Source organism: Rissa tridactyla, chromosome 17 (assembly GCF_028500815.1).
Source record: "Rissa tridactyla isolate bRisTri1 chromosome 17, bRisTri1.patW.cur.20221130, whole genome shotgun sequence".
In the NCBI taxonomy this organism is placed as follows: domain Eukaryota; kingdom Metazoa; phylum Chordata; class Aves; order Charadriiformes; family Laridae; genus Rissa; species Rissa tridactyla.
In genome coordinates, this window is record NC_071482.1 from 5,540,396 (window position 1) to 5,554,459 (window position 14,064).

The 14,064-nt window shown below is 54.1% G+C and overlaps 1 protein-coding gene across 4 annotated transcripts in view; it reads right to left on the reverse strand.

The window, feature by feature from the left end:
* LOC128918595 (protein CEPU-1) overlaps positions 1–14,064 on the reverse strand; it is a 363,129-nt gene that overhangs the window by 39,050 nt on the left and 310,015 nt on the right. For all 4 annotated transcript variants that reach the window (XM_054223010.1, XM_054223011.1, XM_054223009.1 and 1 more), the window contains one exon: positions 11,249–11,481. In XM_054223010.1, coding sequence (XP_054078985.1) covers positions 11,249–11,481 — 233 coding nt within the window. The remainder of the gene's footprint in view (positions 1–11,248; positions 11,482–14,064) is intronic.

The following is a 14,064-nucleotide window of genomic DNA, read 5'->3' on the forward strand; positions in this document are numbered from 1 at the left end:
CGGTACTTGCAAACAGGCACAATCCCTTCGGATTTTCGAGCGAGTTCAAAGGAAACTCTTACGCTCAACCATGAATGTATTGTAATGTCTTTAATAAATCAATTACTTGTTGGCAGGGAAGTGTCACTGCATCTCCAATCCTTGTAATCAACCTCAGCCTTGCTGTGTTTTAAGTGCTGAAAAACCACGGCGGTAGCCGGGGGAGCCAGGAGAAGCATCGGCGGCAGCGCAAACCAGAGAAAGCCCTTCCGCTTCGTCTTGCCAGAACAGACCGAAAGATGCAGAAACGCCATCTGCATCGTGCAAAAAAAAGGTCCACCCGCTGACCCCCAGCACCAGAATAAGGAATCGACGGCGGTGGAGGGACCCTGCCAGTGCTGAGCGGGGCTCACCCTTCCCGGGGCAGCTCCCGGGATACAGAAGTTTGGGAGGGACGACCACGAGAGGTTCACCAAGAGCCCCGAGCACGAAGCCCGGGGCTGAGCACCGCTCTCGCAGGCAAGTTGCGTTTCCCTACCGCCCCCAAGAGCGAGACAACCTTTCGCCGCACGTTAATTAGGGCCCTGCGTTTCGCGCTCCTGCCTACGGGAGGGTATTTCAATTTTGCTAAAAAGAGGCCTTTCTCCACTGGAAAAATTTGCTAAAGAGAGTGGGATTTGATTACAAAGCAGTCCCGGCCAAATCCAGCCCCTCCTCCTCTCTCTCTGCTGACAATATCCTCCCCTCCACAACAACAATCATCTGAGCACAAACAGACAACAAAGCTTTTCAAAAAGTAATGAACTCCGGTCGGAGCCAAGGCAGGAAGGGTTTAACGTTCAGCTCGCAAAGCTTGCCGAGGCCATCAATTATATAGCCCTGCTGCTGAAGGAGCGAAGAAAAAAAAAAAAAAAAAGAGGAGAGAAAAAAAAAAATTTCAGATAGACTCGGCCAAAAAGAAAAGATAGGGAAGGAAAACAGGGCGAGAGAGATTTAATTCGACGAGCGGGGAGAAGTGTTTGCAAAAGAGGAGGAGGATCAAAGGCTGAAGCTCTCGGGCTGGCTGCGAGAAGGAGGGATTACAAGGAGGGCAAACGGTGGAGGAGACATCTCTGTCGACCCCTCGGCTGGAGGCTGGTCCAGGGTACGAATCAGGGACCCCCTCCGCTGCGAGGCCTCGGGGATGGGGAGGTTTTGGCAATGCCGGGGAGTGGATTGAGACCTGTCGGTCTCATCTCACGTAGGACAGCAAGCCAGGACGGGGTCCGTGCCCTTCACCGCCTTGCCCCAGTCTCACACCAGACGCCACTGGAGGAAAGAGGAGGAACCCAGAGCTGAAACCATCTGGGCATCTCGACTGCTGGCTAGATGGGACCACCAACCCAGACACGAAAAATGAGCGTGCGGGTCCACCTAGAGCAATGAGAGCTCCCTGTCCTCCTGCCTGCGCCCTGGGGGGCCGGGCTCTTCCATGGATGTGACCCTGGACTAATGAACAAAGCCACCTCGTCTCCAAGGGACAGGACAGAGGGGACTCAGTGCTGTCCCACACCACCAGCTTCTCAAACAGACAACCAGCCAGACCCAGAAAACCCGAACCAGAAATCTTTCAAGACCGTATTTCTTTTCTGAAGGACCACATATCCACCTCTTTTCCAAAGGCCCTTGCCTTTTTGTTCTCCGCTTCCCTCCTTTTCTTCCTCCTTTGCTAAATCTCTCTCTCTTCCACTGCAGTGCCAGAACAGGCAGGAGAAGAAGGGCAAAACCAGATCGCAACTCTCCCCACGTTTCAACGCAGCTCCCCTTTCTCCAAGCCTCGACCTCTCCTTCAAAACCCGAGAAAAACCAGCCCAGAAAACGTCACATTTTCCGCCTGGTCCTCCCCTTCATTGGTCAGCGACCCCCGTCCTCAAGCTTGGGGACATTTGCTGGAGTTTTTCCCACACTCGGTGCCTGCCGCGGGAGGCGGCAAGGCCGGGCTGGCTCTTCGGCAGCTGTTCCCTTGGCCTCTCCTTTATCTCCAGCATTGTGTTCACATCTGCTTCCCCCTCTGCCTCTTTCCCTGCCGCTGGGAGCCTGGTTTTAAATCACTGCTCAGCGCGCCGGCTGCCAGGCACCGGTTTCATGCCTCCCAGCATGCCCCGTTTGGATCCAAAAACCGTTTGCAAGCCTCCCTCTGCTTTTTTTTTTAATTTTTTTTCCTCCCCCCCCCTTTTTTTTTTTTTTTTTTTTTTTTTTTTTAAATCCTCCTAAACCTGCCAGCGCTTGCCACACTGCTTTCCCCTCCTCCCTTTTGGCCGCCGAGTTATCTTGGCTCCGGAAACATGTTCCGACACCTGGTTGCTGGCAGCACAGGGCTTTGGCAGCAGCCGGCCGCATGCAGCTCTCCGATAGGGAAGGGGAGGCAAGTGGGGACCAGCCGGTGTGGGTCAGCGCGACCCACCTTGGCCATCGAGGACGTGCCGGTGGCCACTCTCACCGGTCCCAGCCGACCGGTGGCTTTCTCGAGCCTGGCGCTGTTGGCAATGCTGCCACCCGCATCCCTCTGGCTTTGCCTGGGGTTTTGGCCGAGGCCAGTTCCTGGTTTCGCCGGGGATTTGGAAGGGAGAAACGCACAGCTTTGTACAGCATCGCCCGGGAGCTGTGTTTTAGGAGATGCTTTTAGGACAAGCCATCGCCATCTGCGCCTTCCTTCCCCGGCAGAGAGCAGGGCTCCCGAGCATGGAAATTTTGGCAGAACAAAGCAGCAAAAACCCCGGGGAGCAAACGGAGCGGGGCACGGGGAGAGATGCTCCGTTGCCGCTCTGCCCACGCACTGGCTCCGGACTCACCTCCCCTTTCAGACTGCTATCAAAAAACCAAAAAGACAGAGCTACATCCTTCCCCCAGCCAAAAACACACAAATTACCCTGAAAAATTTGGCTGATGCCTCCCCAACCTCCTTTCACCTGTGCGGGACTGCCAGCCAGGATCCCCCTGGATGCCACCTTCGATGGCAAAGGCTGCATCAAACGACCAAAGTCCCTTGGGCAGAGCCCCCCCGCTCTCCGGACACCCCGAGCCTCTGCAACAGGCTTTTGCTTCTGGACTTGCCTCCGGAAAAAATCAGCTCCAAAGGCCAAAAAAAGAAGAGCCAGATTAAAGTATCAACTCTGAATTTATGCTCGGGACTTAAGGTTTAATAATGCAACAGGAAAAAAAAAATCAATATTTAATAAAGCAAATGATGGAGAAAAAACACTGAATGGGAGATGAGCCGCTGCTCGTGTTTTCAAACATGTAACTCCCGGAGGAGCCGGTTTGGCAGGAGGGATGCGGCACCAGATTGCCACGGCGAGCTGGCAACGCAGGGCGCCCCAGGTCCCACCCATTCCAGCTCCGGTGTCAAGGGGGCTCGCGGGTCTTTTTATTGAAGGACAAACAAGGAATTACGGTGGTCAGAGTCCAAATACCCATGGAGAGAGATCAAATGCTGACGCAGGAGGGGAGCCCAGCAGCTGCCTCGCTGAACAGGCCCAGATTTGCGCTAGGGCTGGAGGCTGGGCTTGCGAAACGGGCAGCAGCGCACCCGAATTCCAGTTTCAAAGGCAGCGAGACGAGCTGTCAAGGGATGGAGATCTCCTGACAAGCCGGGAGGGAGCACGGGGGCTCAAAGCGGAGGAAAAACCCCTGCCTGCCAAGGAGAAGATGATGGTGTAGGTAGATTAAGGGTGCAAGAGAGCAAGCGGGGCACCGAACGGGGCTGGCAGGCGCGGCGGCACGGCAAGAGCGCAGCCCTGGGCGTGCTGGGACCAGGCTGGACGAGGGATGCGGCAAGGATGCGGGCAGGATGCTGGGGACAGCTCGGCAGCTCTGCCTCCCTCCCCTGGAGGCCGGAGAAAACTGCAGCGAGCCCATGGCACCCAGATGTCACCTGCTGCTCCGTGCCAAGGCGAACGCGGGGCCTCGCAGCATGTGGCATACTGGGGGAGGGGGGCATGAAACCGGGATGAAGGAGCGAGGAAGAGATGCTCCGAGATGCTCAATCCCGCAGCCAGGACGCCGCTTCCTTGAGCCATACCTGACACCATCCCTCCCACGCACGGAACGCTGATGGCCGATGCTGAGATGCAGAGCATCCCCTGCAACGCCACAACAACAACAATAATAACAACAACAACAATAATTCCCTGCATTGCAATAATAAATCCCCTGCATTGCAATATAAAATGCCTTCTGCAGCAGCAGTCCTCCTTGTCTCCCTACCCCACCAGCCTTTCCAGCCCTGATACAAGCTGCGATCCCAGCTAGGACAGGGGCAGGGAGAGGGTTTCCCCGTGCCCATCCAGGCAGATGCCGCATGGTCAAGATGCACCAAGACCCCATCTCGCAAAGTTTGGGGATTCAAGATACACCCCCAAAGCAAAGGAGGCTCTCGTTTGCACAGGTAGGTATCTCTCCGGGGGGGCAAAGCGAGCTCCGGTGCCCTTGGATGCAAACCCCTCCTCTCGCACGCAGCCGGGTTCCCTGCCTGGCCCTGCAGCACGGCAATAATTTGTAGCTTGTGCTGGGATCCTTCACGATGAAAGATGACATAGAAATATAAAACGTTATCGCTCCATAACAGCCACATGCTATAAAACGCCCCGGCAGAAGGATCTGGAACTAGATGGAGGCAGCGCTTTAAATCCTTCCCTGCAGAGTTACTGACGCTAAAACAACAGACCCGCTCCGAAGAGCTCCGGGAACGGAGGGAGAAGAGGAAAGGCCCCCGATATAAACACCGCAATTGTGGAATTAGGCAAATAAGGTGACTTTATACCGGGCGTGACCTTCCCGTGCTGACAACCCCCGGGGTAGCTGTAGTACCGGCGCACCACCGACATCGCCTCCCGTCCATCCCCTGCCGCGACGTTCGGCGGATGCTCCGCGTTACTATAGTAACAACAAAGCGCCGGTACCAATATTACCCTACAACGAGTTGACTCTGCTCCTGCGATTACGATAACAATGCTGTTACTGTAGTAACATTACATTGTTGAGGTCTCGCGGTTCTACCCTTAATTTTATTGTCGTAAGATTAAATTGCAATAATGTTATTGAGCCGCCATTAGCGTCACCATGGTAACAGTAACATTAAGGTAGCGCTATCGCATTACAGCGGTCCAAACGTTCCACCACAAATATTTTAATGTAGTAAAACAAAAGAGATGACTGCAGTAACATTAAGCTGCAGTGACCTCATTAAACCACCACCGGCTTTATCACGCCGAACGCGGGGGACTTCGGGAACCCTACGGGGAGGCGGGGAGATGCTCGGCGTGCATCCCGGTGGCACAGGGATGCTGCTGTGCCACCCCTCCGGCTGGCTGAGCCCTGGGGGAAGGTGGGGGGGAACCGCTGTGCGGGGTTTGAGACCTCTCGAGTCCTCTCTCCAGCTTGGAGAGCTGCTGAGGCTCTGCAGAAGGGATTAATGGAGCCGCTGTTGAATGGCTCCGGGTGAGGCGGGCAACCTTTGGAGATAAAGGGGTGAAGGGGGCCGCCGGGAGCTCGCAGGCTCAGAAAGGCTCAAAAAGGAGCAGGCTCTCGTTTTCCACAAGAGGGGCGATGATCAGAGGGCGACCTCTGCCGCTCTGAGCATCTCCGAGGGAGCAGCAAAGAGAGTTAACACCGAGCTCGCCATGCACAAAAGCCCACAAAAGCGGACGGGGAGGAGGGAAATAGCTGAGCCACGGGGGCGTCGGAGGTGGAAATGGCCCCAGCTGTGCTGGCATCGCTGTGCTGTCCCAGCAGCAGGGGACGGGGCAGCCGGTGGGGACCGCAAGGGGCTCGTGTTGTTGTTCTACGTGTTGTTCTTCGTGTTGTCCTAGTGGGAGGTGTCCCTGCCCATGGCAGGAGGGTTGAAATTAGATGATCTTTAAGGTCCCTTCCAACCCGAACCATTCTGTGATTCTATGATTCTTAGGGGAACCCCACAACACACCAGATTACAGCATTAGCGTGTGGGAAACCAGAGAAATTCGCCGCCGCCTCGGCGTACACAGAAAAGAAAAACACGACGGAAGCGAAAACGGTCTGTGTGTCCTATGAATCACCGGCTCTTCCTTCCCCTCGCTCCCTTCTCCTGCCAATTCTTGCTCCCCGGGAACAGGATGCATCCTCCCCTGGGTCTGGCATCGCCGGGGTGCCAGGCGAGCCGGGAGGACGCCTTCCCCTCCCCACCGCATCTAACGAGGACGGCGGTTAGCACGCTCCAGCACTGTTCGCCTCCCCATCCCTCCCGCTCTTTTACTCCTCCAGGAAGGGGGACGAGCCTCCCATCTCTCCACATGCCTTTTAGGAGGCATTACCTAAACCTGCTTTTCCTTCCAGAAGGGATAGTGGCTCTTTTGGGGGAAAAAGGTGTGGACACACCAGAAAAACCCGTGCCAGGAGCAGCTCCTGTAGTTTCTGCTGGGAAGCATCCTACCTAGTGTGAAACTCCAGCCCATGGCCAACGTCTACGCACCCTCACTGAGTTACCAACAGCCCTGGGCACATCCCTCTGGGGTCCCTCTGGGACCTCCTCACCCCCAGCACCGGTGGCTTTGGCGATGGAGAGGACAATCTCAGCCCTCCCGGCTCTGGCAGCGGTGCCAAAGCTGCTGGGCAGGAAGGCTCTGAGCATCTCCGGTAAAAAAAAAACCCACAAAAAAAACCAAGCCATGAATTCCCATCTACTCCGATTTCCCAGCAAAACACTTTGAGGCCCTTGGATGAGAGTGATGATGACGGCGGGGACTGATCCTTCCTCATCAGGGCAGGCGTTTCCCCGGCGCAAGGCAGAAAAGCGGCCGCGAAAAAGTTATCCTTATTCTCCCACGAGTCCAAGGGGCTTAATGGCATCAAAGGGAAATTAATTGGGCAGAGTTGGGCGCTTGAAACAAAGCCGGCTCAGGTGCCGCAGCCCCCACCGGCGGCTTTATCTCGCCGGTGCACACCTTGGCAGCGACATTCCCGGGGCGGCCCCGGTGCCACCAACACCTCATGTCTGTCCCCCCCCCTTACCCTGCCACCGGGACAGCCCCCTGTCACCTGCGCCCGCAGCCCCCCGACTCCTGCGAGCAGGTAATTAACTCCCAAACAAAGGCAGGGATTTGCAGATTAACCCGGGCCGGGGAAAGAGTGGGAAAACTCATTTACACCAAACAAAAGGGGAGGGGTGATTAGTTGCTCCAGTGACAACAGAAAAAGCCAGATAGGGCCAGGGAAACTGATAAAGAAGCGGGAAAGCGCTAATATCCCCCAGTTGCCTGCCTTTTTCAAAAAAAAAAAAAAAAATTTCTTTTTTTTAAACTTCTTTCTTTCTTTCTTTCTAAAGCGCTAAAACTCCCCCATTTTCTATCATGCAAATTTGTGTGCCTAAGTGAGATTAAACTCCGGCAGGCTCCCTGCCTCCTTCCCCAAGTCCATTTCCCCGCACCGAGATAAGGCCAACTCTCCTTAATGCATCTTACAAGGCGGTGGGAGTGTTTTGCAGGCGCGCATTGGAGACGGCTTATTATCAATACAAATAAGAGCTTTCCAGACCCCCGTCCTCCTCCCTTCCCCTCTCTCTTTTTAAAGCCAGGAACCCGGAGAAGAGCTTAAATAGCTGAAGTGTCCTGCCAGGAGCCGGGAGAAGGGGAAGGCTGAGCCCGAGATGCTGCCGCAGGGGGAAGAAGCGGGACTTGCTAAGGAAAGCAGAGCGGGATACAGGAGAAAAGAGGAGAGGAAGGGAAAGCATCGCTCCTCGGAGGTCGATGGAGCCAAAGTCCTCTTTCTTGCTCCGGGTTTCTGCCTCCCTCCAAGTTTAGAGCGCGCCTACTGCAAGTGGGTCTTCCCTTTTGGGATCTTCACCCCCGAAACACCTCGCTCTTCCCAAATTCCTGCAAACATGGGACGCGCCGCTTCCCTGTACTGGTCTAAGGACACCTCCTCCTAAGAAGAAACGAGGGCTGAGGGAGTGGGACGGGCAGGGACCACTTTCCAGAGACATGGGCGCTCCCCGAGCTGCTCATTTTTGGTCTGGGAGCTTCTTTCCCGGGGAGATCCAAGTGCAAAGAACCTCCTCGGACCGTCTGCAGCCATGATGTTGGCTCACATCCACTTGGCATCGCCAACGCTGAGCCCTGACCCCGTTTAGAGCAGTGCCCGAAATAGAAGGTCTGAACTTCGACGCATTCAATGCCAAGGGGCTGTTGTCTCGTTCCTGGGCTCATTTGTCCCGTATTAGCACAGAAGGAAGGAGACATTCCACCGACCTGCTATTCCTGGAGCGGCAGCAATCACCTTTTGCCTTTTGTGGCGGGATTTCAAGACTGACAAGCCTTTCTGAAAAGCCTGACCGACGAGGAGAGCTGGGAGAAAGGGGGCTCGCATCGTTTCAGAAAGAAGGTGGCGAAGGGGCAACGCGATAACAACCTTCCCGAAAGCTAAAGGTTGTCACAAAGAGGACACTGATCAATTGTTCCCCGCGTCCGCTGGGGATAGGCTGAGAAAAACTCCACTCCATTTGCAACAAAGAAGGTTTAAGTTAGATATTAGCTATACATTTTCTAATTATAAAGGTAGTGAGGCAATAGAATAGAGCGTCTAGGGAGACCGAAGAACCTGCTTTGTTAAAGATTTTCAAGAATAGCTTTCACATGTGTTTGCCAGCGATCTCCCTGCCTCTTTGCAGGGGGACGGGCTAAATTAGCTCTTGAGGTGCCTTCTACCCACCTATTTTGGGATCTCAGCCATCAATACAGTCAACCTAGAAATAAATGTGCAGCACTTCCCCCGCTGCAGCCTGGACATCCTTGGTTCCTGCTGCTTTCTAGCTCATTCTCTCCCGCTCCCTTGCGGGGGGACCATCCCCAACCCTCATGCCCTAAAGGCAGCTCCTTCTCCCATCCCTACCCCTCTTCTATTTTTTGCTCTTTTCCCCCCACGGCACCGCTTGCTCCAGACGCCCTCGGCAGACACCGAGCTCCTCACTCCCTCCATCCATGGCGTTTTCCCAACGATATCCCCTAAACTCGGGGAGGAGGAGGAGGGAGGGATGCACGGTGTGGGCTGAAGGCGTTTGGACCCTTGGCCGATAGGCACCCGTCTCGCCTGCCGGGGCGGGGAGCAGCAGGCTGCTGGAATCTCGGCTGGAAGGGGAAGAGCTCCTTGCTCCCACTTTGGAGTCCCTTTGGAGAGCGCATCCTACCCGAGGGCACAATTTAATTGCATCTGGAGAGGCTGGAGTGCTCCTGCCTCTGGAGCTGTGCCCCCAGGCCCTTTTTCCTGGGGAAAGTCAGGACCTGCTTAGAGCAACCCTCTTTCTGGCTGCACCTGGACTAACCCTGTTTAAAAGGGGTTTTCCCCCCTTTTCCATCTCTTCTCACCGCTTCTCCCTTCTTATCAGGCTGCGGGAAGGGGCAAGAGACCCCACAGCCACGTGCAGAACTTGGCATATCCCTGAAATCTGGCGCTCGGATACCCTGCTTTCCTGGGAGGGAAGGGTAAGCGCCGCTTCCCGCAAGCTGGACGCCTTTTAGGACAAGATTATACCATCTTGCATATTTATGGGGCTCATTTTCCAAGGCAGGAGAGTTAATCCTGGCAGCACCCCAGCCAAATTTTAATGGGGGTCATTAAGGCAGGCCTCCCTCTAATTGGACACGATATTCACTTTCATGTCCTGCTCCGGTGCGTTGTTGCGCATTAGGCCCTCGTCACCTCTCACTCGAAAAAAGGGCAGGGTGAACCCTTGAAATTAGGGACCCAGCTCCTGAAAGCCGGTATTTCCATTGGCAGCCATGAGGATATTCACCTCGTTATAGGACCGAGCACATCACTGAATCCTCCAGTACCTAACTGTTCCTCTGCAAGGAGTTAAGACGCCGCCTTTTCCCTCCAGCACCCAAACATCTCTTCCTAATGATACAGCAAGACACGGAAGGGATAGAGCCAGATGTCTGGTGATACGGGAAATTTAGGTCAGGAAACGGGAATCAGAAGAGAACAGCTAGAAATTGTCCTGCATCCCCCCCAGCGCCCGATAGCGACTTCGAGAACTTGCGGGTGGATCGACTTTGGCTTAAGAAACTCAGGCAGGTAATAACAGATGGCAAGATAAACAGCGAGGACCCGGGCTGGCAACGCATCTGCTTTTTCTCCGCGGTTAATGGAGATGGAGAAAGTCCGCTCTGTTTAGTTTGCTTGATTGCTTGAAGAGGAAAAAGAAAACGGAAAAGGGGGGAGGGGGGAGAAAATAAAGGCCCTGGGTTTGGGTTTTTCCCCCTCCTTCTATTCATTAGGCTGTCGATAATGCTCAGGCCTGGCATATCGACGGCGGATTAGCTCAACCCGACTGTGTGTACAAGACCAATGCCTTTTTAACCCAGCTTGTTTCCAAATCAATACCCCCATCAGCATTCGAAAATTAGCCCGAGACGAGATTCCAATACTCGAGCTGGTATGTCATGCTAAGAGGGCTCCTGGCCAAATCACAGAAGAAGAAGGAGGAAAAAAAAGGTTGCTAGGAAGGGATTAGAAATTTTCCATTAATCTTCCCCGAGGCTGCTTCCCTAAGAGCGCAGTGGGCGCCGTATGTCACACCATGCAGGCTCCCCCGTGCCCAGCGCACGTCCTGCAGGAGGGATGCAGGAGATATCTTGCATGAACGTCCATCTGCTTGACCATCACGCGTGGCCACGCTTGTACATCCCCTCTGAGGGCCCGTGTGTGCTTGCATGCTTGCTGAAGAGCGCACGCACGCACCCCATGGATGGCACAGCCTTGGTGAGGCGCGCTTGGCCACCGCAAGCGCTCTAGCACCCCATGCCGGCCTTCCTCCTCCTCCTCTTCACAGAAGTACGGAGTTTCAACACACAAACACATATTGTTGCTAGGCATACACACACCCCCGCAAAGTACACAAATCTGCCAGCTCTCTTTTCTCCCCCAACGCAAGTTTTACTTCAAGCGTTGCCTCCAGCATGGAAAACAAGAAAAGCCCTCAAAATACAACAACAACAAACACAGGTTTGCTAGTGACTACTGCGGGAGGCAGCGCTGCCCGTATCACAGCCCCATGACTACTCCAGGAAAGTTGGATAAATGCATTGCCCAGCTTCACTGGGATTCTCCAAGCTCATGGATCAGCCCCAACGCTTGCACCCAGTTGTCTTAGACGCTCAACGTAGCGGCAGTAGGAGGAGAAGACATCAGGGCAAGAGCGATGAACAGAAATCAAAGCACCAAGCCCAACCCCCTCTACGAATTCCCTTCTTCTTACCTTGCACGATGAGATGGACACGCGATGTCTTGGGGTGATTGTCTGTCTGCACAGAGCAGGTGTAGGGGCCCTCATCGTACACGTCCACGTCTTGGATCTGGATACTGTACTGGGTTTTGGTGTTGGCCAGGAGCACCACCCGAGGGTCCAAGCACCACTTGTCATTGCCGGCATAGAGGATGCTGCTGCGGTTCAGCCAGGCCACTCGGGTGACTCGGTTATCCACGGAGCACCTGGGGAGAAGCAGAGAGGTGACCCATCAGCGCACTGCTCTTGGACTCCCTGTCCCGCCTTCCCCAGCCCCTCCTGGCACTATTTTTAGCTTTGCTGCCAGCAGCAGTTTCAGAGACCAAGTGCTTTCAGTGTCCAAAAGAGGACAATGTCAGCACTTTACGCATGGCACTCAGGGCACCGACATCCATCTAAAGCGGTGGCTCCAGGGATTTGCCCAAGAGCTTCACAACGATTTCAGATGTAGAGAGGTGAGAGCCACCCCAGCACCAGTCCTTTCACCCCTCCATTCCCAGTTGCTCCTTTGCAAACACAGAGAGAACCAGAACCAAAACCTCCATCCCGAGTCCAAACCACACTTGTTTTTTTGGGGGGAGGATGCAGGTTGCTTCCTCCTGCCCAAACCCATCACTTGTCATTCTCTCCGCAGACCTTCGTATCCCTGCAGCCAGGCAAAGAAATGCAAAGCAGAGCTGGGAAAGCAGCTCGCTCTACTTCACAAAGGAGCGGGGGAAATTTATCGCTGGAGAAAGCCGGCTCTGACACACCTCTAAAGAGAAACCTTGAGCTTCCTACCATTTGTCCCCTCCGTCAGCTCTTCCTTCTCTACCCATCATCTGCATCGCTGCGTCTCCCTCACTTACTGCCCCTCACCCCATCTCACTTCTTGAGCAACGTTTTGGAGGTAGAAAACTTCTATATCCAGCCTCATGAAGACACCTAGCCCCCATCAGACAACACGGTGCAAATCTAGAAAAGACTTTGCTCCCGAAGGAGATCATTTTCCCGTCCACGTTAGCAGGGGCCAGTCTTGCTCCTCCCGAAGGTCCCTGCCAGCCCTGTCACCCTCCGTCCCCAGGTCCCCAAGCCAGGTTTGAACCCTCCTTTTCCATGAATCGTCTCTAGACAGGTGAAGGACCACAGGGCCTGCTGCCCAAGCCCTTCCCTAGCTTGCAGAAAACCCACAGCCCCCCAAACCAGCTAAAACCCCGCTTCTCTCCGAGCAAGTTTGGGATTACAGAGCCGTTAGGACTTTGCCGCGCTTCGCTGGATGCCGGCGACGGAGGATAATGTCCCTACATAAAACCACTCAGCCTCAGATCCACTGTTTATATTCTCCCCAATCTACTTCATTACTTGTGCAGTGGCCGGGATGCAAATTAACTTCGGAGGCACCGAAACAGAAGCACGTCAGCCCCTGGGAGGTCTCGCACAGGGTAACCTCAACGAATGCAAGGGGCTTAATGGGCTATACATGCCGGACCGCGGCAGCAGGGGAATTAACGGCAAGGATGAATGTTTCTGCAGCATGCCTTCTGTCAGGGACTTATCCTGACGCTTTAGGGATTTTTTTTCTTGGGCAGAGCCACCGAGTAAGTAGTAATAATAAAAGCAAGACAGCTCAGGTCCTCGCTGAGATTGATGCAGCCATCTACCGCCTCTCTCTGTCCGTCTGTCTCCTCGCTGGTGCGCTCCTGCCCTTCCCATGTCCACTACCGATGCCAGCGAAGACACAGGTACCCACCTGGGGACATGCTCTCTCGTCCCATCTAACCTCTTTTTGGAGGTATGCCTTTGGCCCCAGTTCATTAGAAAAGAACCCTAAATAACCCACTCAGCCTCAACACACAACATTTGGAGGTTTAGGGATGAGGGATCCCCATGAGACGATGTGCCCAAGGCGAGACGGGTAGTCTCGCAGCCCAGGGCACCCCTGTTGATTTGCTAGGCAAGTACCCAAGCTACTGCGGCATCCTCCCTTCTCTGGTGTGAAAAACATCCGATAAATTAAAACAATTTTACTGCTGTTCCATAATGATATTACGATAATAATAAATTAAATGTGAGCAGATTTTTATTATCCACATAAAAAAAGGCAATAGATTCAGCCTGGGCTGAACACCAAGAACTTGGCTCTTGCTCTCAGCTGCATTACAACTTGAGCAAAAACCTAAAAGTTGAGTTGCTCAAGTTGAACAAAACTTGAGATTTCTTCCCAGAGGATGGTTTTAGTTTTTACTCTGGACCTCGACTCTGCCAGTAGCTTAGACCTATGGGGTTTGAAGAAAATGCGGGTGGGGTATTTGGCGCTTGGCCCTGGCCTGCCCATCGCCGTGCCATGAAATAGGCTCCGGCGGTTGCGGCGAGCAGCACTTCTGCACAAACACAGGGGTGTCCACCCTCGCTGCCAAAGCCGTATCACGGAGAAGGACCGGGTGATAAGAAGCCAGACATGGCTTGAATTTCTCGGACCGGTCCCTTCTCCGGGGATTATCCCTGAGGACCCGTAAGCAGGCTGAACTAAAAATATATATTTCCTCTCTCCTCCTCCACGCCAGTTTTTTTGTGAAATGCATCAGCTTGGAGATCCCTGGATAATAATGGAGCCAGACAGTGTGTAATCCAAGCATTCCCTCTATCATATGGGCATTTAAGTGCTTTTGAAAAGCAACGGGGCTCAGGTAACGCATGAGGCAACAGTGAAATAAGTGCTTTCGCCCTTCACAGCACCCGGTCACAATCTCTTCTTATCACCTAGACATGCTTCTCTGTCCCTGGGATCGGCAGGCTTCAAGTTGTTATTT